A 25,778-nucleotide genomic window follows, 5' to 3' on the forward strand; every position below is an offset into this window, starting at 1 on the left:
TGACGTGCTTTGTCATGGTGAGCTTAGCATTGGGGTACAACCTGAGTGTTTTTAATTTACTTTTTTGAGAACAGGGATGGAAGCATCATCAATGTGAAAAGATGAGTAGGAGCTTGCCAGAGGTTTCAGTTGATTGAGCGAGCCTACAAGGAGCAACTCTGTTTTCTCATCATTGAGATACAGCTTGTGTGTGGCCATCCAATTTTGTATGGCACTATATATGTTATTGATGCTGGTGGTGTCATCAGTGTAGTTGCCTGTGATGGAGATCAGGACCTGTGTGTCATCTTCAAATTTTGTGTAGGTGATGTCCAGGGCATCCAGGATATTGAAGAGCGGTTGGTGTAGGTGTTGTACAGTGTGGGGGATAGACAGGAGCCTTAGGGAACACCAATGTGTACTGGGATGGGGTAAGCTGCTGTATTGTCAATGGCTACCCTGGAGGTGTGGTCACAGAGGAACGATCGCACCCAGGTGGTGGCTTCTGTGGGAAAGTAGAAGTGGGAGCTAAGGTGCTGGGTGAGTGTGTCATGATCAACCAAGTCAAAAGCAGCTGAAAGGTCAAGGAATAGTAGTATAGCTATGTTGCCAGTATCACAGATCCTATCGATCTGCATTTTAAGGTTGAGTAGGGTGGTTTTGGTGCTGTGCCTGTGGCAGAACTCAGACTGTCTAGCTCTGAGTAGAGAGTGCTGCTGAAGGTATTGTTGTACATGCAGGTAGGCAATGTGGTCTAGGATCTTGAGCAGGAATGGCACAGTGGTGATGGGATGGTAATTGATCATGCAGTAGGGTCTAGAGTGCTTTTATTTAGGAGAGGTGCATGCAGATGTAATGCTACTGGGTAGCATGCACGTTTTGAAGGAGGCATTCATGAAATCTGTAATGGGGATTATGGTGGTGGTGAATAGTATGTTGATGTGTGCAGGGCATGCATCTCCCTTACAATTGGTGGGTTTAAGTGACTGGATAGTTTCTTGATGTGTGCAGGGCATGCATCTCCCTTACAATTGGTGGGTTTAAGTGACTGGATAGTTTGTTGAAGGATGGTGGTCATGCTATGGCTATCTGAGTCTTGATTGGTTTGTCGACAAGAGTGACTGAGCTGCTGGGTTTGACTGCAAGTTGAGATTTTTTTAGATTGATTTCTTTGCACAGTAATTGATTTTATTGGCAAAGGCGTCTTGAATAATAGTGCACACGAGTTTGTTGGCCATGGTGTGGGTATTGATAGGCACTGGTGAATAGTTCCTTTGTCTTGGAGCACGCCTTTGCAATTCTCGTGTCATAGGAGGTTGCTGTGTGCCTTATGACTACTTTTTTATACGCTAAAGAGGTGTTGGAAAGGCTTAGGGATGCCTGGCGAGGGGTGTCTCTTGGCGAGATGTTTGAGTGCTCTCTTGGATCTACGGAGTGTGACAAGCTCATCAGAAAACCAACATAAGTGTCATAAGAATGTTTTACAGAGAACATAGGAGGCCCATAGATTTATTTTACCTATTGGTTATTTGTGTGTTGCATTCTATTGTACAGAAATGTCTTGTGGTATGTGGATATTGATGGCTGGTGTGCCCAATGAAGGTGGTTGGGATAAGACCTGCAGGTATACTGGAAAGCAGGGGAATCTTGCAAGGTGTGCATCTGAAATGGAAGAAAATGCTAGAGCATGATGATTTGGACTGAAAAAGAAGTGTCACCCATGGATTTGGAGAATTTGGTAGGTTTATCCGAAGTTGACATTCAGAACCAGACGTGTATCTTTGATAAATGCACAGTTTTGACCATAGTCTCTTGAGGCCAATAGTTTAGTATGCTCGATATGCATAGAGCTATAATGGAGATGTGACTGATGACCTGTAACCAATGAGGGAGATTGAAGACTGCAGATCAGTCAACAAATAGTTGAGATGGAGAAGGAGTTTGCATAGTGGGTATCTTGAAGTTTCTAGGTGCATAGTGAAGGTAGTAGAGAGTTCGATGAGAGAAGCCCCATAATGGTGAGTGTGTTTTTGAACATTCAGCATGAACAGCTAGGAATTTGATGTCAATCCATTGCAATGGGTTAGACATCTGAACCTTTCATGGCAGTCATCAGCAATGGGGCCCAATGGTGGAAGTGGATGGCAATTATTTGCAATGGGGTGAGTACCCAGTCAGCTTTGCCAAGCTATGGCAATAGGATAGGTTCCTAGGCATGTAATGCCATTTGTTGGCAATGGCACACGTGCCTGTTGAATTGATGGCAATCTATGGCAATGGGGCCAGTTTTCAGGTATTATCTGTTGATCCATGGCAAAATGTCCTTTAACATGTATGACAATCCTTGATAATGAGTAACAGGGACACTACAGGCATCTTCTTTCAACCACGTTGGTTGCCTCCCCATCCTTTTAACAGGTACCTGCCCTACATAGCTAAAGAAGATGCCTCCGCCAGTGCTGATATGATACTTGTATGAGTTGTGTGTCTTTTGAGGACATGGAAAGACGTTATACCTGCTTGTGTTTCTTGCTATGTTTCACCCTGCTCTGTCTCCTCCAACCTCATTTCCTAATCATCTGCCTACCACCTCTACATACCAGGCATCCCTACAAGACTTTAATTAGTAACACAACTTAAGGCCAGACATGTGTTCTAGTTTGCAAGTAATTTAGAATCAGGTTGGACTAGACCATGTTAGACATGCCCTATCTTCAAACCACTCTATGAACAATTAATGGTGTCCAGTGTTCCTAATGGTGATAAAGTGCAGTTTGCAGATATGTAAGTGCTATTGTACACACCTTTGTAAGATAATGTTTAACAGCCCACCACTATAAAACAATGAATACGTTTCTGATATTGAAATATGTAAAACCAACACAAATACATGCGTATAATTGCTGCAAGAAGGTAACATTCACTTTCTAAAAAGACAACAAAGCAAAGGAAATAATGAGCATACGTAATTACAGTGTTTTAGGTGGAAGCAAATTCATATCACAACAACTAAAGTTTCAAAGTGTTAAAGAAGTGGATTTGGAATACACTTACGTTTGCAAGCTGGACAACCCTATTGAAAACAAAATGAAATCGTTTATTCTCATAAAGAAAGGTAATGTACCCACTATTTCATTAATACTCATTTAAGTGCACTTTTTCGTTGAGATCATACAAAGCTAAGGTTGATGTATCATTATAGCTTTATTGCCCTGAGCCAGTGACACTGTCACAAAATATTGTTAGCTCATATAGACTCCCCCACTCCAAGACTGTGTATTAGAATGTAACCCTATAATCTATAATAAGGTTTCCCCTCAAAGGATTACATTTCCGACATGTCTGAAAATATCTACCATCACTCCCTTTTCTCTTCTGGATTTTGAGAAGGTTAGAATCTTGTTTTGTGTGAGATGCACAGAATGTAATTTAGCAATGGCCATTGAAAGTGAAATGATATTGGAAAAGTGAACGATGCCAAGAAAGCAGAAAATTACCAATCTTAAGGTGTATATATGGTGGTAGTTTTAGGGTAATTAAGCTAAGTGCTATACTTGTCATCAACACACTTTGCCGATCTTTACTTGTATACGCGTGTACATGATCCATGAGTACTGCCTTGGTGATATAGGGTGTTGAACATTTGACTTCTAAACGGGAGAAGCTATTGGAGAGGGTTTGACCATCTCATGCTATACTTGTTTTAATATGAACTGTCCAGTCGTAAATTGACTACAATTCAAACCAAATAATATCAGTATGAGCAATTTTACAATACATAGCATGCTTACATCAAAGAAAATATTTGCTAGGAATGTCTCTTCTACTACACCCGTGACCCGTCTGTATTTCAGGCATTGAATGAAATTTAAAAAAGTTGTCCTTTATTGTAGTCAAATGGTAGACTGGATTTCAATTGTTAGAATGGATGTCTAAACTCTTCTCTGGTGAACAGATGTTTAGGCCACCCTTGTAAGCGAAACAGGGAACACTTCTAGGCAGATGGCCAGACCAATTCACGGTAGCTTGGAGACAGGGAAGGCTAAGTCACAGGAGGAGTGGGGCTGATCTAGGACTTTTATGAGCACACACAGTGAGATGATCAGTGGGAATGATCCTGAGACAGTAGTATATGAAAATGTACAATGTATTAGGCCCAAGAATAAACACAAGTGAATAATGAAATGCACAGTAAAAACACCACTCAAACAACACACTTTGTAAAATGTATACAGTCACTTTGGTAAATGCGGCAAGTGCGGAATCCCGGCAAAACCTGTAAGGAAAGAGGGCGGGCAAACTTTATAACATTGACAATCTTCAGAGATGGATACAACTAACTTTATAAGTTCAGACCTACAATGAATGGATCCTTGTGATTGATATTTGATGCACGCATAAAGGTGCTTGGTCATGCATAAAGTCACAAAATATGATTTCTAAAGTTCTCTCAAAGTTAGACAAAGGAGTCTGAAGAGTGGAAAATAGGTTCCAAAGTCAGGCGATGATCTGCGGTGAACAACCCTATCACCCGCATTTGCGCAATCTGAATGACACAATACCTAGTAAGATGGTTGTTTTGTCTTCCTTCTGTCCTCCCTTTCCTGTCTTGTCATGCCTAGAAACACTTCTGAACAGGCATGTTATAAATAACTTATCATATCATGTCATATTCCCAACTATCGGAGGACTTTAGGAAGTGGGGGCTACCCGTGGCAAAGAGAAGGCCACAAGGGATCCTCTGTGTATAAAAATGCAATGGATGAACAAAGGACCACCGGTAAGTGGTTTTGGAACTTAAAGCCCTTAACTTGGTTTGTTTCCAAACTTGGCAGGTCTGCAGAGAATTGTGAGGGGTGAGGTTTCCCGTCCTTGATTCAGCTTCAAAATGCACAGCCACAGCGGGTGCAGATGAGGGTCCGGTTTGCACCAGGAGCACTATATCTTGTCTCGGTTACAGGACAATGAAAACACAGATACAGCTGGTTTCAGCGCATTGGAAGAAATGCAGGAAAACCACCATCAGCAACCACCTCTGTGACACAGGGGTATCCAACTCGTGCAGTCTGACAAACGCAGGAAGGTGCATTGCAGTGCAAGCTAGGATTCCCCAAAGGTTTGAGGCAAAACTTGACGGGACAATGCTGCTGCACAGGTGCCAAGTTTCGAGCTCGACAGTCCACTCAATGACCCAGGGGCACTTCCAAATAGGCTCTTTTGCAGGGAAACCAGGAAGCGTTGAGAGTGATTTGTTCAACCACTCTAAGGGGTTGAAGCACCTTTGCAGGCCTTCAGCGATTGAGCGCAAAGCAGGGCTCTACTGGGAACAACAGCAGGCTCAGGGTGCCAACCTTCTTCTGCATATTTCCGGATAGTCCTTGGATCTTCTCACCTCTTCTGGATACTTGACTCCATCTACAGGTCAATTCGGATCTGTTGCTTATCTGCATTCAGGACCCCTCCTCATATTCACAAGTCAGTTGAGTCCTAGCTCCTAGTCGGCCAATGAGGAGATGTGCCCCCACTCATACACGCCAGCAGTGGTCCAATCAGGGGCCACTACGGCTCTCATGCCCTTGTGCACAACAGACATCCTTGCACCAGCAGTGTGGATTGGATTAGGACCAGACAGCCCCAGCCCACTTCCTGGGTACCCACACATGTGACCTGCAGTAGCCCACAAAAAAAGCAGCTTTCACAGACAACTACATTCCCAAATAATGAATTCCCAGGACACAAAGACCAGGGGGAAGGTCAATGGACAAAATGGCCAAATGAGTAGACCAAAGACTTTGTGACACGGCCATGACGGACACTAGCCACAGTCATGAGACAAACCTGGTAAGCGCAGTATGGCTCGATAAAAAGTTATCAAAGTATATGAAAAAGCTTTAGCTGCCACCAGTTCACTCCAAACACATTGCCCAGCCACCACACATTCCCTAGTGGATGACTAAGGCCTGAAAACACAAGGACCCCATTGCACAGTAAAGTAATGTTCTTTGCGCTATGATAAAATGTTACCAAAAGTGGCAACAAAGTCGAAAGACTAAGAGAAACAAAATTTCTCATTACTGGCAGCCTGAAGGACTAGTCAGTTTCCCCATAATGATGAGTGACAGCCCAATGCAGTGCAGCTGAGGGCTGTGTTCCACTGGCAAAAGTCAATTCAGGATGGTGCAAAAAAAGTAAAAAGGTTTAGGGGGTCCCCAATTATAGAGGTAGATTAGTCATTAGAGAAATCTTCCCTAACACTCACCCCTCGCAGACTAAGGACAGGGGGACTTAATCCACCACTGGATGTGTATCATGTTAAGGTCAGTTAAACGTTCGGACAACCCATCAGCTTGCTATGTTGGACACCTGGCCTATGCTCAATGGTGAAGTCAAAGCCTTGCAAGCTAATGGACCACCTGAGCAAGTTAGGATTCTCACCATTTATGTTCATCAGCCACTTTATGGGCCTATGGTCAGTCTGCATAGTGAATTGGGTCAGGGACACAGCTTCCTTAGGGCTCACATGATGGAAAAATATTATTTTTCCACCGTCGACCACCTGAGCTCTCTTCTATTCCTTAAGCTGGCAACTGATGACTCCAATATGATGCTCCCTGCTGTTCTCACTCGTTTAAGCCCTGGAAGGCCTTCTCACATTCCTAAGACCAAGAGACCTTCTTGTGTTTCTTTGGAGTAGTGAGGGCAGTCAGGGGCAGCTATCGTACCATAGTCTGCAATGAAGTTCCTGTAATACCCAGTGAGGCCCAGGAAAGCCTTCACTTGGGTTGTAGGGGTGGACCAGTCTTTTACTGCATGTACTTTACTGCAAAGAGGTCGGATTCTACCTCCACCAACCTCATGCCCAAGGCAGACCACTAAATCCTGACCAATATGTCACTTGCTGGCCTTTATTGTGCGGTGGGCCTTCTGAAGGGCCTGCAACACTAGTTCTAGGTGTCTCACATGTTCTTCCCAAGTGGGGCTGAAAACTGCTATATCATGCAGATATTCAATGTAGAATTCATCCAACCCATTCGGAACATGGTTTACCAACCTCTGAAAAGTAGCAGGTGCAGCCTTTAATCCAAATGGCATTATCCTGAACTGATAATGCCCTTCTGGAGTGGAGAATGCGGTCTTCTACTAGGCATCCTCTGTCAGCGATATTTGCCAATACCCGGCAGTGAGATCAAAAGTGATGAGATACATGGAAGCACCCAGCTTGTCCACCATTTCATTTGTTCTTGGTAGGGTGTGAGCATCTGTCTTGGTGACAGCATTCAGAGCCCTGTAATCCACACAGACCCTGAGGAGTCAGTTTGACACTACGAATGGAGCCATCTAAAGGACTACCTTGGAACAGATCAGGGAGGTATTCAGATTCCTCTTCTTCTCTGTCTGATGCCAAGAGTAGAGCAGATATTACACTGCTAGGGATGAATGCATTCAGCGTATTTACATGGAACACTTTTTGGGCTCGACCTGGCCTTCTAAGGTCCACTTAATAGTTCACCTCACAAAGTTGCTCCACAACTCTGTAAGGGCCTGACCATTTATCATGTAGGGCCCTAGACCTTATGGGATTCATAATCAGGACTTCCTGGCCTGGGGGAAAATGCACAAGTGACGATTTCTGATCATGCCAATGTTTAACCAATGCCTGACCAGCCTGCAACTTGTCACTGCCCTGAGCCATCAGCAAGGCCATCCGTGTGCTCAAACCTAGCACGTAATCCACCACATTTGTAGTGACAGGAGGAGTGGGAAGCTCCCATCCTTTCCTGGCTATAGATAGTGGTCCCCTGACAGAGTGAGCAAAGAGAAGTTCAAAGGGGCCATATCCATGCCCTTGCTGAGGGATCTCTCTGAAGACAAAGAGTAATGTGATGCTAGCATTGTGATTTACTTGTACACAGTTATTTATGTGTTGGCAATAGCCGGTCTGCTCTATCACATATGTCGAATAACTGTTTTATACAGAGTTCTATCTGCTGTAAACCGGTCCAAAGAGTTGTTTTTGGTTGTGAAATCACATACTTCTACTGCTTCTATCACATCTAAAAAAGTCGCGTCTCAGGCACTGTGTGATTTACTGGCTGAAATGTTTATTACCAAGGTCACACGCATCCGCGAACAAATCCACATTAACTCCTCTGAGATTATTAAATTGAAATGTGCTGCTCCATCAGACCCTGTCCTGGTCACAGTCCTGAAGGAAATCCTTCTGGAGGTTAATACCTTGGTAACTACCACGGTTAATGGTTCTTTTCAGCAGGGTATTATTCCTTCAGAGCTTAAACAGGCCATTGTTCTCCCACTCCTAAAAAAGTCTTCACTTGATACTGTGGTTCTGGCTAACTATCACCCTATTTCACTCTTTCCTTTCTTTATTAATCTGTTAGAAGTGTTGGTGTCTCCTCTTCTATCTTCTTTTCTTGAACACTCAAATGGTCTTCAACAATTTCAATCTGGTGTTTGACCAGCGCAGGGCACTGAGCGTGTCCTAGTGTTGCTGATGGATGATCTCACCATGCTGGCAGATCAGGATGGAGTAGGTGTCTTGATATAGCTAGATCCTTTGGCAGCTTTCAACACTGTTGACCACACCATCCTGCTGTTTTGTCTAATGACAGTAGGCCTCTCGGGAACCGTGCTGGCCTGGTTCTCCTCTTTTCTATTAGACTGGGGTCAATCACTCTCTCTTCCCATTTTCTTTTTGGTGTCTCACACCCTATCTTCTGGTGTTCCGCAGGGTTCAACCTTGCCCCCCCTTTTATTTAAAATCTACGTTGAGCCGCTGGTTGGCCTCATCCGCTCTCAAAGCTTCAGATGCTACACCTATGCGGATGACACCCAGATTTTGCTGCAGTTAGATCACGACCAATCAGAGGTGTCGTCAAGGCTGTGTGATTATGTGTCAGCCATGAATGGCTGGATGGATGGCAACTGGCTCAAGCTCAACAAGAACAAGACAAAGGATGGTGGGGGGGTTCTCCATCTAGGACTTCTCTCTGGAATGCCTCCTTTTGGCAGTCTGCTCGGGGTGTCCCCACTGCACCGGTGGCATCAGTTAAAAACCTAGGTGTCTCCCTTTCATCCTCTGGGCAATGTGTACAATACTGGGAGGATTATAACTACTGCATACACTTCAATAATACCCTCCAACTTCGGCATCTTACTGTGGTTATAATGACTGACCACAAATTATTGTGGACACAGCCAGCAGTGTCGAGATTCTTGGGATCATATCCTGCAGTCATCCCCCCAGGAATCTGGACATTAAGTGTTCAGAAAGTGCATCCATCTTAACTTTACATAATTAGAAATGTGTTATAGTTGCTCATACACCTCTGCATTGTCAAAGTTTTACTCATATCAAATTAAAAATAACCATACCTGCTCTAACACCTAGCCACTGTTGCTTTTTCACTCACATTCTATTACAAATAACCTTCCCTGCTCATACACCAAAACATTGTCAGTGTTTCACTGAGTTGCTATTAAAAATAGCCTTCCCTGCTCATACACCAACACATTGTCAGTGTTTCACTGATTTGCTATTAAAAATAGCCTTCCCTGCTCATACACCAACACATTGTCAGTGTTTCACTGATTTGCTATTAAAAATAGACATCCCTGCTCATACACCAACACATTGTCAGTGTTTCACTGAGTTGCTATTAAAAATAGCCTTCCCTGCTCATACACCAACACATTGTCAGTGTTTCACTGAGTTGCTATTAAAAATAGCCTTCCCTGCTCATACACCAACACATTGTCAGTGTTTCACTGAGTTGCTATTAAAAATAGACATCCCTGCTCATACACCTATACAGTGGCTTGTGCCCCTGTGGCTTCTTCTGGGTGAGGACAGCAGTCATAACCGTGCCATCAAAATGTGAAAACAAATACAATTTATTTTTATAATTTGGGGTCTCCAACATGGGGGCATGACTCAGTACCTCTTTGAATTCAGTGAAGTTTTCGTTCATCTCTGACGTCAATTTTATGGCACTTTAAACCCTTTGTGCTTCTTTAAGTGCCTAGAGGAGGGACTTTGTGAATGTTGAATAGTCAAATACCCAGGCCGTACAGTAATTGCACAATCCCAAGAACTGCTGCATCTCCATTACCGTAGGGGGCAGTGGTGTCCTGTGTATTGCTTCCACTCTCTCAGGTGTTATCTTTCGCCCCTCTGCGGATATAATTTGCCCCAGGTACACCACCTCTGTCTGACAGTACTGTTTCTTCTCCTTATCTACCTTGTACCCTGTCTCTGCTAGCAGGGTCAAAAGAAATATTGAATCATTCCTGCACTGTCCTTCCATCATACTACATACTAGGAGGCAGAGACGTTTTTGTGGGAGGGCAAAAGGGGCTCTTGCCCGGGGGCCCACACCTTGGAGGGGGGCCCCACAAGGCTGCTTGATTTGAAGAATTGAAATTCCATTCTTCACCAGTCTTCAATAGCACACGTCAGGATGTTTTATGGGGTGCTGCTGAGGCTCTAAACCCATTGCTGTTCTGTTTTGACAAGTACATTCTGCCTTGATCAATTCATCAAGTATTACTTTCTGTGTTCACTGTGGCATACATAGTTTGTGTTCTCCTTACGGCACAACTTAGTAGCATTCTTTCATTCCTGTGGGAATTATAGTGATCATGTGCAATAGGCAATAGTGAAATGCATATTGATCACTTGAGTGCCACAATGGTTAAGAATTTAGCTCAGTGTGTGAAACACACATTGCCGAGATATGTGTTCATATGCAAAATTAGAATATCACATTCCAGCAAGACTGGCTGAGCCTTTCCTATGTCTGAAGTTTATTAACTTGCCCGCATATGTACTTGGTTTTGCAGAACGACATCTGGTATTATGAGCAATGTACCTGCACCAGATAGGGGTTGCTATGAAAACAAACTTATCATCCATATGGTGAAGGTCTAGCAATTGATTTGTTCAGATGGGGTGTTGTGAAACCTAGACAATCGCCTCCAACGATGGTTTAAACTGTTAGTCTAAGAGGTGAATAAGTATCCAAATTCAAGACTTTGGAATCAAAACGTTTGTGCTTGTATCCTGGATTTGCCAGCAGACGATACAGTGATCCTGGTCAAATCATCTAATATATCTTACATTACTGGGCTGTCTTCTGGGAGGTTTGCCTTCTTGCATCCTGTGATATTGTTTAGCCCTTTACTTGATCTTTCTTCTTGTGTACGCCCTTTGGGTCGAAGGATTGGTAGACAGAAGTGAGCAGACTAGTTGTTGCAGGTCTCAGGCAAGCATATTTTAAGGTCTGCTTGTTGGACACAAAAAAAGGTTTGCTTTTTAGTAAAAGTCAAAGGTTTTTAGGCACGTTTGTAAATGAAAATGTCACAAGCCATTGTTTTGGAAGTATTTAAAGCTTTAAAATACAAAAGACAAACCCAGATTAAATTAGCTATATCACATCGATTGGTACGCTGGTTCTTATATACTTTCCTTGATGATGGAGAGAATGAAGCTAGAACCATTCCCATTTTGCATAGCCCCCTTCTATAATATTTTGTTTAAAAATGGTCATGGTTGGTAATGTGATTTGTGTACTTTCCAAGTCTGTTTTTATAATATGAGATTGTTTTAGTTCATGGTAAGAACTGGAAAAGAAAGTGTACACATGCAGAATTTGCAGAATTGGCACACATCCCAGCTTCACCCCTTAACCAATGTGTGATCCTGGGCATCTCATTTAATCTTGTATTGCCTAACCTCTCAATATTGCCAGTCCCTAAACCTTTCAAAATTGTCAGCCCTTCAGAGTGATTTCCTTCTCATGGTGTGATCTTCATAAAATACCTATTCACGGTTTCATTTGCTATAGGGTTGCTTCGACTTTAATAGTGAGCATATTTATATCGCACACCACAGGCATTTGTTCCTTTGATATCTAATGGCGACACAATTTGAAAACCATATCCCACTTCTAATCTCAGTCTGTCTGGATAAAGACACCAACCTGGTAGCTTCTAATCTGCATCCACTATCCATGCTCCGTGTGTGTAGCTTTCTCCATCCTTCCAATTGGTCTCCCCTGTCCATGCATGAACACTTTTGCATTCTGTGAGGCAGCTAATGTGAGTTATCTGTCTATTATAGGTTACATGTACCTTTTACATATGGTCCTGCATTAATACTACAGGCTGCATACCTTCCTGGATGTTACTGATAAAAATGACCCTGTATGTACTAGAACAGTAACCTCTTCATAGACTGCTAATGTTGGTCTTCAAATGCTACTTGTTTATCATTCTGATTAGAGCAAGACTGAAGGGGATAAGGGGTCTTAAAGGGAGTGAACATGCTTATTATGCTGCAAGTCAGCATATCAAACTATAGGTTGTGAGCGTGACGGGTTGTGGGCTCGAACAGTATTCTTGATCCCTTCATTCCTTTGGTTTGCTGGAGGGGGGCCCCAAAGATGTCCGTGCCCAGGGCCCCAAAAGTGCTTAAGATGGCCCTGCGAGGAGGTTGACAACGTACTGTATCAATGTACTGGTTACTGAAAATTGCTTTGATCCATCCGAATCACTCTGCTGAACACACTGGGGGATTCACAATACCCATGTGGTAACTGTTGTAGTGTGGTCTTGTCTTGCCACTAGCCTGGGTGTTTGCTGTAAAAATGTTGGTGCATGAATGCCGCTCAGGAGAATGTTAGGTGGATCTGTGTGTGAATGTTCCGAGTGTGTCAGTTGGGGGCCTGAGCTGAGGATGGCTGGATGGCCGGTGGGTCTACTCCTTTATCAGTAATGTCTATACCTATCCATGTTCCTGTCAGTGTCTACATGTGACTGTAAATACGTACTAGAGTAACCGTAGTAATGTACATAATATACATATGTGAAATAAAGCCTACCTGGACCTAATCTAGACTGCAGCTGGTCTGTGCTTCAGTGATGCTTCCTGAATGTCTAGTATAAGGCTTTACAGCAGTAACAGTGTGTGTTCAAATCGGACACCGTGATACGTGAACATGATGAGAGATCTGTAGTCGGGAGGCAATGCGATGGAAAAGAAACCATTTTTCAAATCAATCACTGTGAAGTGTTTTGCATTTGCTGGGATATTACACAATATTGTAGTTGGGCCTGACACAAGTGAGAATTTTCCCTCTACCATATTGTTCAGGGGGTTGAGGCCTGTATAAATCTCCATGCCCCTCTCTTTGCTTTCTTTATCGGGTATATGGCCATGTTGCATGAGGATGTTAAGGGCTGCATTTGGCTCGGCTGCCATAACGCAAGGAGTGTGTCATAAATGCCCTCATCTGCCTCGCAGGAAAGTTGGTATTGTTTCACCCAGAGCAGCAACGCCCCCTCTTTTAACATAATGCAAACTGCCCCTGCTCGTTCGAGCACCCCCTCATCATAGGACTCTTTGGTCCAAAACATTTTTGGGACCTTCTTTAAGTGTTCCTGAGTGTCAGTGGCCTTCTTCTTCACTATGCTAACCTTTCCACTATTCATATTAGGCATCAGATGTGGAGTTGGAACACCATGCCTCCCTCCTCCTACTTGCCATCTGCAAAAAGCTGCTTATCAGTCACGTCAGTCAATGTCAATATGGGGTCAGTACAGAGGATTGTACGCCATTCAATGTCATCCTCATCTGTCCCACATAATATCACATTTGTGTGTTATTGCCCCCTCTAACTGCAACTGTGTCCACGTGCCTGGGGCAATTTCCTCGTGCACTGAGAGCCTAAACAAAAACTCTGTGGCCAGTCGAAATGTATTCCCTTTGATCCCTGGAACCCAACACATACTTGGGTGCTGTGAGTCATGCCCTTCAGGGTAGGGCAAGAAAGTGTTTGTCAGGCATTCATCAGTCATTGGTCTGGAGAAGAGCTACAATCCCTCCTCATTTCATCCAGAGGGCTACCTTGCTGTCTCCTTCAAGCCCCAAACTCTTCTCACACAGTCCACAGTGAAAATTGACCGTCCACTGCCACCTGCAGACACAAACTCACCAAAGTCTTCAAGTGGCTTTTGGTTTCAGTGATGCTGCAAACCTGCACGGGATTCTTCGTGATGAAACACTGAGTAGAAAAGGTGGACAGTTGGGTGTAGATTCTTCAAAATTGTGCTGCCCCCTGGTGTAACAAAGGAGACGGAAGGATGCAGTGGCTGCAGTATGGTGAAGAGAAGTGTGTTGGCAGTGACAGGCATGGATTATGGGGCTGGGGGATCTGATGGACTATCCAATAAGTCTGCAGTCTCAAGTTTGCAGTCTTTCCGGACACTTTCTAGGTAATGGTCTCAGGGAGTTTCCTTACTTGTGCCAAGGCCAAAATTATAGAAGCGGGGCAAAGGCAGTCATGCCTTATTCATTCCAATCCTAAGGGATGCCCTTCTGAGGGTAGGGTGGGGCTGTCAGAGTTTAGCAGATACACATCGTGTGAACTGTTCCCTCAAGGGGTGTCCTGGAGCTAGGCAGCATTCTGTGTCACCCATTAAGAACTATTTACTATACAGAATATAGGAAAGGAGGAGAGGGGCTATTGAGTTGTCTCTTTGAAGTAATTGTGGTGTTCACTGAAATGTGCTCTTAAATGTACAGTTTTTACAATTTACAATTTTTACACACGTTGGTAAGATGTCTTCGGGAAATGTCAGAGAAGGCAGTAGAAGTACTTTACTTTCAGACTTTCGTTTCATTTGTACTAATCAATCGATAAAAACATTCTCACCCTTTGGTTTATCATGAAGGTATAGTGACATATAAACAAGAAAAACACATATACATCAGCACACCTAAAAAGTGTGCAGAACTTTCAATTATTCTATACATCCTGTTAGAGATCTATAATCCCATTGGGGCACACTATGGAATTATAGATTTCTAACAGGAGCTATAGAATAATTGTACGTTTTGTGCAATGTGTAGGTCTTTAACACAGTTGGAAGTATTCATCATGGTGAAACCTTGGCACGTTGCAATTTACATTGGTGTTACTTTATGTGTTTTAAATGTACTGATGTATATAATTGTGTCATATTATTATGTAAATATATCTTCATGATAAATCGAAGGGTGGGAATGTTTTTATTGATTATTACATTTTCAAATGAAACGAAATTCTGAAAGTAATACCATTGTTTAAGTCTACCTATGCTAGCAGTCCAGGCTGGTTCTGTTTTAAGGAAAGACTCTGTTACCAGGGATAACCTTCCTGCTGCTATACCAAACACCCTGGGATCTCCCATAGTTGAATTAAGGCTGCAGAAGTACCCCACACTCCCCCTAAATCGGGCAGTTGCTGTTTGTGTTCTTTATGACCACAAAACCAATGGTACATTCCCCCCTGCCCCCAGTCCCAGTCTCATCCTAAAATGGCTGAAACTGTTATACTGGGGATGTGCAGCATAAAGAAGAAGCATACAGCTCCCTGAAAACCGAGCAAAATAGCAGGTGTGTTGATAGGATCAGGGAGGTTGAAAGTGCCTAGGCTATTGTGTAGGGTGGGTCTAGTGTCATGAAATGCTGCTGTAAGAACTTCTTTAGTCTACCCTGGCCTGTTTATAGGCATGCACGTGCCTGTGCGCACGCACACACACACACACACCCACAACACAGGGATTTGTGATGGACTGACATATGATTGTGTACTTGCACCCTTTTCCAGTTGTTTGCCATGATATGTCTAGGTCCAAATGGTGGTGCTTGGGAAATGTCTCTTCCTTGATTTCTAGCTGCTTCTATCTTGTAGTATCATCAAGGTGTGTTTCCAATGGGGCCTGCCAGTGTTATTTGTATACAGTCTTCTGAGATTGAATACCTATACTGAGCATGTAAATGAGTTCCTGTTAAATTCACATTATATAGCTGTGTGCCTTTGCACCTGTTCCTTGCACTTAAGTCATGTTAAAAAAAAAGCAATAACAAATGCAAAAGTGTAATTTTTTGTCTAGGTAATACGTAATGTAAGTGATTTAATATGGCACATGTCTGCCACTATTGGTGGCCTTTTTGTGTTTGGCCCTATAAGAAAGAAAGGGGGAGGGCTTCATTAGTGGGAAAGTGGGAAAGTCAGGAGTGAAACCGGTGATGCCGATGGATACAGGTCTAAAGTATGAGATTCCTGAGTGGCAATATATTTTCTTTGGGCTTGGGTGGGGAGAGTGCAATATCTGATAGGCTTCAGCACTTTGGGTCTGATTTGCCACTGATACGGGAGGGTGTGACAGGGCTTAAGTGGAGAGTTTAGTAGTGGCTCGGTTATTATTGATGTGCTCAAGCCAGGGTCTGTGTTGATTGTCTGGTGGGAGTTTGTGGGGAGTTTGTCTGTGCAGTTGTGTGTTTGATTAAAGTATATATATGGATGTATGGTTATAGAACCTTGATTGGACATTCCCTTTATTTTGGACTGTGTTAGTGTTGTGTGAGCCACTACTGGATCACATTCACACCCCTCTTAACAGCATAGCCTTCCCTCGGCCAACGTTACCACAAAAGGAAAAGGAGTTAGTTCTCTTAACGTTACCTGTTTAACCGTTATGATTGTGTTGACTCTTGGTTTGTAGAGTGTGAGGGCTGAGTGGGCATTTTACCCATACTCATCTTTGTACGCTTGCGGTGCAGAATCCAAATTGTCATTGTGAGGCCAAATTACTTCACTATCGGCACAATGCGTGGTAAGTTCCTAGAAGCATTCATAAGCGTCCGTGCAGTACATTTGGGAAAAAATGTGCACATGGGCACAGTTCCGGTTTAGCATGTCTGCCAGAAAAGCTACCATAAAAAAAGCAAAAGAACAAGTGAATAGCTTTGGGAATATGCCACCATCAGATGAGGCAGAGGTGTGAATTTGTGTTACCATGTGGTCGCAGAGGCACAGCCAGTTTAGATTGAGGGTGACATCCCATCAGGGAACATAGATGTGAAAGCTTCGGTGGATGATAAAGGTAAAAATCCACCTAGCGATGGATTGGAGCAGCAAGAGGAAGAGGTGGAAAGGGTGAAGGCATGAAAACGTAGCATGCAGTCATTGTGGGGTTCCTCAAATGATGTGGTAGGAAGTGGTCTAAGCATCTGTGGAATCAGGACAAGGAAAGAAGGCCCAGTGTGTTCGCACGAGGAGGCAAAGACAGAGGGGAAGCAGGATAAGGAATTGAAAGAGGTGAATGCAGATATAGGGCAGCAGGTGGACATGGAGAGGAGTTGGAATAGGAAAATGATGTGGAAATGTGGCATGATGCAGAGGGGCAGAAGGAGAAGAAACTGGAATCACAGAAACAAGAGCAGGAGTAGGAGGCTGTGCTGAGCAGAGAAAGATTGCTACAAGCCCTCTCTTAACATTTCTGAGGCACAATTTGGCAAAAGACATTAAGGCTCCCTAATGTGCATGCCTTTACATCATATGTAGTGACATCACAGGAAAAGACAGTGCAAGGCCTGTCAACAGTCTTTGATACTCAACAGCATTATTGGTATTGACATTAAAAGAAGTAGCCCAATAGACAAAAAACTGTTGTGTGCAATGTATGGATAGTCACTATCATTATTTTACATATAGCAACTCTATAACCTAATAAACCAGAAAGATTAAATAATGTGCCCAGAATCACACACTTTGGTTAAACGGTGGAACCCAGATTTGTTTGAAGTCTTCGATAAATACGCACTTGGACACATATTTTTGCAGATTTACTTCAGATAAGTTTTTGTTAGCTTAGGTCGTCTTTGCATTTGAACACCTTAAATAATGTGTTTTATAGTGTTTATTTGAGAATTACATCAATCACATGAAATAATCTGTCAATGTGCAATTTATTATAGAAAGCTGTTAAGCAAAAAGAGTAGGGTTATAGCTTTTTTTCTCTACCCTTATTGGGAGACTATACTAGCAACACAGAAAGTAATGTGAGTCAAAAAACATGTAAATTGGGTTTTAAATCTTTAATTACCCATAGCTTGATCACAAGTTGGCCGGTAGCCTTTAAATGCAGTGGTAACGGTGTTACCGCCGCATTTAAGGGTCTGCCCAATCTCAAGTCTGGCATGTTTACTCCCAACTCAGAGCTGGGGGAAAAACACACTGGAGAAATGCCCATTTTCTGTGAAATTACCACCGGCCCAATGGGGAATGGGGACTAACAGTTAGCACCAAACATGTGATCCAACGGTAAAACCGCCAGACGGGTGGGTGCTAAAGTAAATAAAATTGGGCGGTATCCCAGCCGGGATGCTCCCCAACTCGCGATTGGGCCCCAAGACTTAAAGACACACAGTGAAAGGAAATGCAATGCATGGTAAAAGCATCTGCTATTAGTCCTTATATCTCAGAGCACATAGTGTTATGCACTCCTCCCATTTTTTTATCAACCACTATTTGCACCTCTTTTAAGGGATAATAGTCTGTCTGAAATTGCCCTCTCACTGCTGTTTCTGGACCAGTTCAAATGTCTAGTTGCCCCTATTTGTGAGTGAATCATCGCAAAGCACTTGAGTTACTAAATACAGAATTAGGTATGTCTTCTAATGTCAACACTATCAAATTAAATCCTTTGGGCCTTTAGGTTGGAAACATGGAACAATGATACTCATGTGTCAGCATGTTCAATCATGGGTTCTTGTCACATTCGAACGTAAACAAAATAGTGTAAAGTGTTTAGGCAATATGCCCTGAGCCAGGGGGTCATTACCGTGTCAGGCAATGACCCTGGGGCCCATAATTTCAGCCCTGAGCATAGCATCCCTCGTCAAGTAAGTCCTTGTTAGCCATTTAATGCCCCCGGTGAGGTGCCAATGAGCTTGGTGTCACAAGCTCATTGACCGTCGTTGAGTGCTAATTTGAAAAATGGTACATGCTTTGCGGTTAGGGTACTGAAATGCTGACACATGTTATATGTTGAAAGTCGTCAAAATGAAAAGCCTCTTTAGAAGTATGGCTGGAATTCTGCAGCTTTTCTGTGGAATTACTGCTAAACTTGTACATTCGTACTGCAACTCGGTCCGGTGTATTAACCCACTGATTATGAGTTGTGATAAGGAGTTGTTGATGCCCATTTTTGGAGATTTTCCACAAGCAGTTCATCTGCCAATTTTTGGAGGTGAAGTGGAGGGTTCATCTCTAGGAACATGCTGGAGGAGAAACCAAAACTTCACTTCTAACCTGCGGCTTCCAGAGTTGTGGTAAAATTGGTGCTATTTCTGTGTCTGCCAAAAAATGGCAGTAACAGAATTTGATTTGACTTGGAATTTGATTTGATTTGACATTTCTAAAGTGCTAATGACCATCAGCTATCACAGTACTATGACGTGAGAGGTGGGAAAGCAGAGAAAAAGCAGAACACTGAAATAAAAACGTTTTTGGTTTTCTGGGGTATAACTTTCAAAATGTTACTGCACCACCATACTCGGAATGAGGCCCCCTGTTTATTGCGTACTGTGACCTACAGAATAAATGGAAGTAATCTGCACAAAAAAATAAGTGTATGTGCGTCATTGCTATAGCCGAGTCAATCTGTCATGCCAAGTAGGTATTTTTATGTTCTGTCAGCCTCAAAGCAGTAGCCAGATCACTTTCAATGTCCCAGATTGCTATTGAATCATTAGCCAATAATACATAGTACACTTTGCTACTCAACATTATCTAACAAACAGAAGAGTTCATGTTCTTCAAATTCGTAATTTGGTGGCGAGAAGCCATTACCTGCTAACATACACTTAGGTGACTCCCTGCTGCCAAATGTTCATCATTTGCACAGTGGGGTGCAAAAGTGCATGGCAAAAGGTGGTGTACACCATGCAAAGTGAATAAACGCTGCCTGACATACTCGCATGCCAGGCAGCATTTACTTTTCATTATGAGCGCTGCTTGCCATGCTCCCATGTTGGACAGCCTTTAATTTTCATTGTGAACACTGTTTACCATGTGTGCATGGTAAGCATTGCTCACAATTACAAATAATTGTAATTGTAAATGCTGCCTGCCATGCAATCATGACAGGCAGCATTTACAATAGATCCCTATGAGGTCCGCCTGCGTTTTGCTGGTGCATAAAGCAGACGGACACCATAGGGATCCCCAGCATGAAAATCCATACTAGTGCAAATGCTGGTGAGGAAGAAAGACGTCTGTAAAGCAATTTGCGTTCCCCCTCTTCCACAATACATTTAATAAAAATGGGAGGTAACATTAATAGAAGGCGGAAAAGCCTTAGGGAAGGCTATTACACCTTCTATTAATGTTACACCCTCTTACAAAATGAGCTACAGAGAGCGCAAAAGTAGCACATAGCCTTTTCCTGTGGTCAGTGTTATTTGGACAAAATAGGCAAGAAATGAACATAACTTCCTATGGAAAGTTAGTTCAGGAACAGCATAAGTGCTCCATACAAGTTTCCCATATCCTTGCTCTAAGGAGAGCAACACATAATTGAAGATAGAAAGGCCCTCATTATGATTTTTTATTTTTTTATTGCAAGAATTATAGTGTGTGAAAATGACTTTCACTGCATTAGGGAAATACTTGAAATCCACATGATTGTAACTCGCCTTCACTAACAAAACCCGCTCCACTCTCTTTCATATCTGCCAAAGTAACTGGAGACCTTGCAAATGTCAGTGCTGGACGGATTAAATATGATATCAGCAATGTAACATAACATAAGAAATTCACCAAGTTGACTAACACATGCAGGAGATTATAGGAATACTACCTGGAGTATTTCTAAATTTGTTATCTTTGTAATGTCTCTTTAAATCTCTTCCAAGCTTGTTTTTAGATTGGTACTGTATTGTGTACACGTCTGAATCATGCTCCTGCTGTACAATTGGGATCATTTTGTAAGAGGGATATTGGTAAATGAAGGTAAACCCATTTTCAAATGAGTTTAAAATAGAAAAGGGGCTCAAAACGGAGTTCTTGAAAGAACAATTGGTTTATACCTGAATGAGATTTTTCTGCGAGTGTCAGTTGAAAGGACGCCTATTGAATCCGTCTCCATTTCGCACCTGCTAAAAGTGGGTGGATTCCATTGGAATCGTTTAGTGAATGGCATATGCAAAGCTTAACCTGCAAGCTGCATTTACATAAGGGAACGTAAATGTGAACAGTAAAGGCAATTTCACATGGTTTTATTTTTCACTTTTACCATTTGCTTTGTGAATGTTTAAGGTTGCATGCAGGTGAAGCAATATTCCATACATTCTAACATTGTCAATCCCCTGCATTCGATTACACTTTGATTTTTAAAAAATGATCCCCCAATGTTTTAAAAAGGGAATTTTTGGAACAACTTCTTACTCCATTGAATAGCAGATGAAGAGGTTGGAGTTTCGCTTCACATAAGGGAAACGAAGGTTTAAAGAAAATTGTGCGACTTTCACAATTTTTACTTCTATATTTTGGGTGGAGGTAAACATTGGACGATATGTTATGAGGTGTTTGGCTTCATAAATCAGGTATTATATACAGCAAGTGTTATTGGTCGCAAAGCCACGTGTGGTATGTATACCATTGCTAATGGGTCAGTAACCTTTGGCTCTACATGTGTTTATTTATTTATTTAGAAATGTGTATAGCGCAGGGAACCGAGAGGCATCTGACTGCTGTTCTTGACAGTAGTAAAGCAAAAATTACATGATTCCATGTATACATACAATAATACAATATATCATACATCTTAGGTTAGAATTTTCATTCGTGTTGTTAATATAAGTGGGGTAATTGTGAGAGAGGCTTACTATAGGAGATCTTGTGTGAAAAGGAAGGTTTTCACATTTTTGCAGAAAGTCCAGAAGGAGGATTCCAACCTTAATGAGACTGGCAAGGCATTCCAGTCTTTGGCAGCTACCAGTGGGAAGCTGCTGCCCCCGGCTTTCTGTAACTTAAATCTGGGGATGGAGAGTAGGTGAGAGTATGATGAGGACGTGGGTCTGTTGGATTGGTTCATGGTCAATTTATTGGCTAAATATTTGGGGGCTGAATTAGATAGGCATTTGTGTGTGAAAGAGAGGGTTTTGAATATAATTCGATCTTGGACAGGTAGCCAGTGGGTGTTCCGTCTCGTCATAGTGAGGTGAGTATTTTTGGGGATGTTCAAGGCTGCTCTTAAGGTGTTATTTTTAAACACCTGCAGTTTTTTTTTATATTGTGGCTCATAGTGCCAGCATAGAGGGCATTGCAGTAGTCTAATCTGGATAAGATAAGGGCTCAAGCCAGTGTAATACAGCTGTCGGATGACAGGAAGGATCATTGATAAGCTTAGACGTGTATACTGCTGCAGATACCGTGACATTGACTTGTCTAGTCCCGTGAGAGCTGCGTCAAGGTAAAAACTCAGGGTTTTTACTTCCTTGGACACCTTGATAGTGATTCCATCGATAGTGAAGGACTTGAGGAGTCGCAGAGTTGGTCGAGGTGGTTTTGAGATCGTATGAGGAGTAATTCAGTTTTTTCATCATTTAGGCAAAATTCATGTTGGGCCATCCAAGCCTGGATAGTTTGGTAGATTGTGTTTAGGGATTTAGAGTCTGTATCATGAGAGCCAGAGATGGGTATGAGGATGTGGGTGTTATCTGCATAGTTAATGTAGATGACACCGAAGTCGTCAAGACGGTAAAATAGCTTTTTAGTGAAGATGTTGTAAAGTGAGGGGAGACACAGGAGCCTTGAGGTACTCCGCAGGGGACCGGGGCTGTTAATGCTGCTGAGGAAGGTGAGAAAACCCTCAGTTTGATTGGTTATGAATGACTGCATACAATTTATAGCGTTGGGTGAGAAGTGGGCTGCTGAAGATAGGTGTTTGGAGAGTATGTTATGATTGACTAAATTAAACAGAGCAGAAAGGTCTAGCAGAAGGAAGAGTGCTAGGTTGCCGTTATCTTTGAACTTATCCATTTGTATTTTTAAGTCAAGTAGGGATGATTCTGTCCTGTGTCTTGGGCTGAAACCAGAATGGGGTAGGCCAAGGAGGTTGTTAGTTTACAGTTAATTTTTTTTTTAACTTCTGTTTATTAGGTTTACAATACAGCAGTTCTACATAGGTACAAACAAACATTGCAGTATTCAATTTCAAATGAAAGTCATGAGCAAACCATTTATACCAAACCCTATAGTTGAATTAAACAATGCAAAATGTAACTAAATGAACCTCAATAAACATAATATCTAATACACACTAAACATCACAAAAACAAAACAAAACATCACAAAGAGAAGGAAAGTAGAAAAAAATAATAATTCTATCCTTCATATGTCACCAAATACTTCCACAGTATATAAAATCAATCATAGAGGGCATCAAACGATCCCCACACCAACAAATATTCATCTTCATTGCCTCTATTCTTCAACAAAACCTTATCATACCTAGATAAAACCCTCAAATCCATCAACCAATCCTCAACGCTTGGTTTCTTCCTAGTTTTACAGACCCAGAGAATCAATTTAATTGCTATCATCAGTGCTCTATCAATCCAAAAGTTATGCTTTCTAATCTGAACACCCCTTCCAACATGTGAGAGCAAGATTATATTAGCGGCAGATCTTGTTAAACTTATCCCAAAAATGAAATCAATCTGATCTATCACCTCATTCCAAAACAACAATACCCTTGGACATCCCCACAGCAAGCAAATGTAAAAGAGTACCTCTAACCGCACTACAACTCCAACACAAGTCATCTAGTCTTAATTGTAATTTAAACATTCTCACAGGAGTCCAATACAATCTACCAACAATATTCTGCCGAATCAGACGCAAGTTCATATCCCTCCCTAAATTCACACCCACTCTTAAAATATCACTCCAATCAGTATCAGAAATGTCCCTACTGACATCATTCGACCAAGTTACCCTCAACCCCTCCCATGCCAACATATATTTTGCATTCATGGGCATGAAATTCATGTAAGTTCGCGCACCATACTCCTGACCATCTAGTAATTTACTAACTTCAGGCTTCTTCCCGAGGGAGCCTCTGACCATAGCGATTCTCTGACCAATCACAGTTGCCAAACTCATATACCTAGCCATTTCTCTTAGACTCAAATTAAATCTATCTGCTAACTCCTCAAAACTCAACATTCGAGTCCCATCCAAAATATCCCCAAATTCCAAAATACCTCTTAAAACCCAACTTTTCCAATTAAGACATCTATTATCAATCTTTATAGCTTCTTAATGCCAAATAGAGGCATCTGTACTGAAACCATAAGTTTGTTCATTTTCACCAAACCAAGAGCCCAAAACCTGTCGAGTAACCCCAATTGGTTTCAAAACCAATTTCTTGTTTGATAATTTTTCCATACAGTAGAGATTATTTAAATGAAATGGCGCACACATCCCTCTCTCCATCCGCAACCAGAACGGCTCATTTACAGTCTCAGCTTTAAAGTAATAGGAACTCTTCTTAAGTAAAAAGCACCTATAATATTTGATAAGATCTGGGTAGCCAAAACCACCTTCTTCCACTTTCTGCATCAATATGAATTTCGGAACACAAGGTCTTTTCCCATCTCCCACAAAAAGGTCTGAAAGAGCTTCTCAATCTTCAATAATTGTTTTTTATAAATCAACAAAGGAATAGATTGAATAATATACAATATTTTGGGCAACAAAACCATCTTAATGGCATTTATTTAGCACATAGGGTTAAATTCAATCTTTCCAATTTCCTAATAATTAAAGTCATTTTAGCTAATACTTTATCCAGATTACATTGTATTATTTTGTTCAAGTCACCAACCACATAAATCCCCAAATAAGTGACACCCCCAGGCGACCAGCCACAATTCCAGATGTCCCTAATTCCATTATCACATGTTACAGACAACGGAAAAATCTCAGTTTTTTCCCAATTATCTTTGTGGCCCGACAGTTTACCGACCTCCTCAAACATTTCTCTCACCACAGTGCCACATTCTCCTGGATTGGACAACACAATCAACATATCATCAGCGTAAGACAAAAGCCTAACCTCAATATTCCCCACACAAATCCCCTTTATCAGCGGACATTGTCTAATATATACCGCAGGTGGTTCCAATGCTAAATTGAACAAAAATGCCGACAACGGGCAGCCCTGGCGCGTACCTCTGGATAGGTGAAACAATTTTGAAATAACTCCATTAGTCAATACTCTAGCTCTAACACCATTATGAATACATCCTATCATCATCACAAACACACGTCCAAAACCCATCTGCAAAAATGTATATTCCATGAATTTCCAGTTGACTCTGTCAAAGGCTTTTTCCGCATCGAACAAACCAATGATTTTATCTGAATCCTTTCCATAATGGGCCCCAATCACATCCAACATAGTCCTAATATTATCATATCCAAAACGCCCTGGCACAAACCTACCTGAGACTCATCAATTAAATCACCTATACATGACTTCAATCTATTGGCTCATATTTTTGTGAAAATTTTCAGGTCCACATTCAACAGTGAAATCGGCCTATAATTCGCACATCGCTTACTATCCTTATTTGGCTTTGGTATCACAATGAGCAATGCTTCTTTCATTGAATCACACATCTCACCCGAAGACACAAGTACATTATAGATCTCACACAAGATAGTGGCCAAGTTAGCTTCAAATTTCTTATAAAACTCAGAGACTATACCATCCGGTCCAGGGGATTTACCTTCCTTCGTTTGCGAGATCGCCAAGCTAACTTCAGACACATCAATCATAGCCTCCAGCTGATTCCTCTTATCCAAAGTCAACTTGGAAAGCGTGATTTTATTAAAAAATGCAGTTAAACTATCAGCATCAGGCTGCCCATCTTCACTATACAA

At 42.1% G+C, this 25,778-nt stretch overlaps 1 protein-coding gene across 4 annotated transcripts in view; it reads left to right on the forward strand.

Annotated features, from left to right (window-relative positions):
- Nucleotides 1-25,778, forward strand: part of LOC138526330 (interleukin-18 receptor 1-like) — a 756,409-nt gene that overhangs the window by 563,550 nt on the left and 167,081 nt on the right. For all 4 annotated transcript variants that reach the window (XM_069636931.1, XM_069636933.1, XM_069636934.1 and 1 more), the window contains one exon: nt 2,955-3,094. In XM_069636931.1, coding sequence (XP_069493032.1) covers nt 2,955-3,094 — 140 coding nt within the window. The remainder of the gene's footprint in view (nt 1-2,954; nt 3,095-25,778) is intronic.

The sequence above is a fragment of the Ambystoma mexicanum genome, chromosome 7p (assembly GCF_040938575.1).
Source record: "Ambystoma mexicanum isolate Mex_15411 chromosome 7p, UKY_AmexF1_1, whole genome shotgun sequence".
NCBI lineage: Eukaryota > Metazoa > Chordata > Amphibia > Caudata > Ambystomatidae > Ambystoma > Ambystoma mexicanum.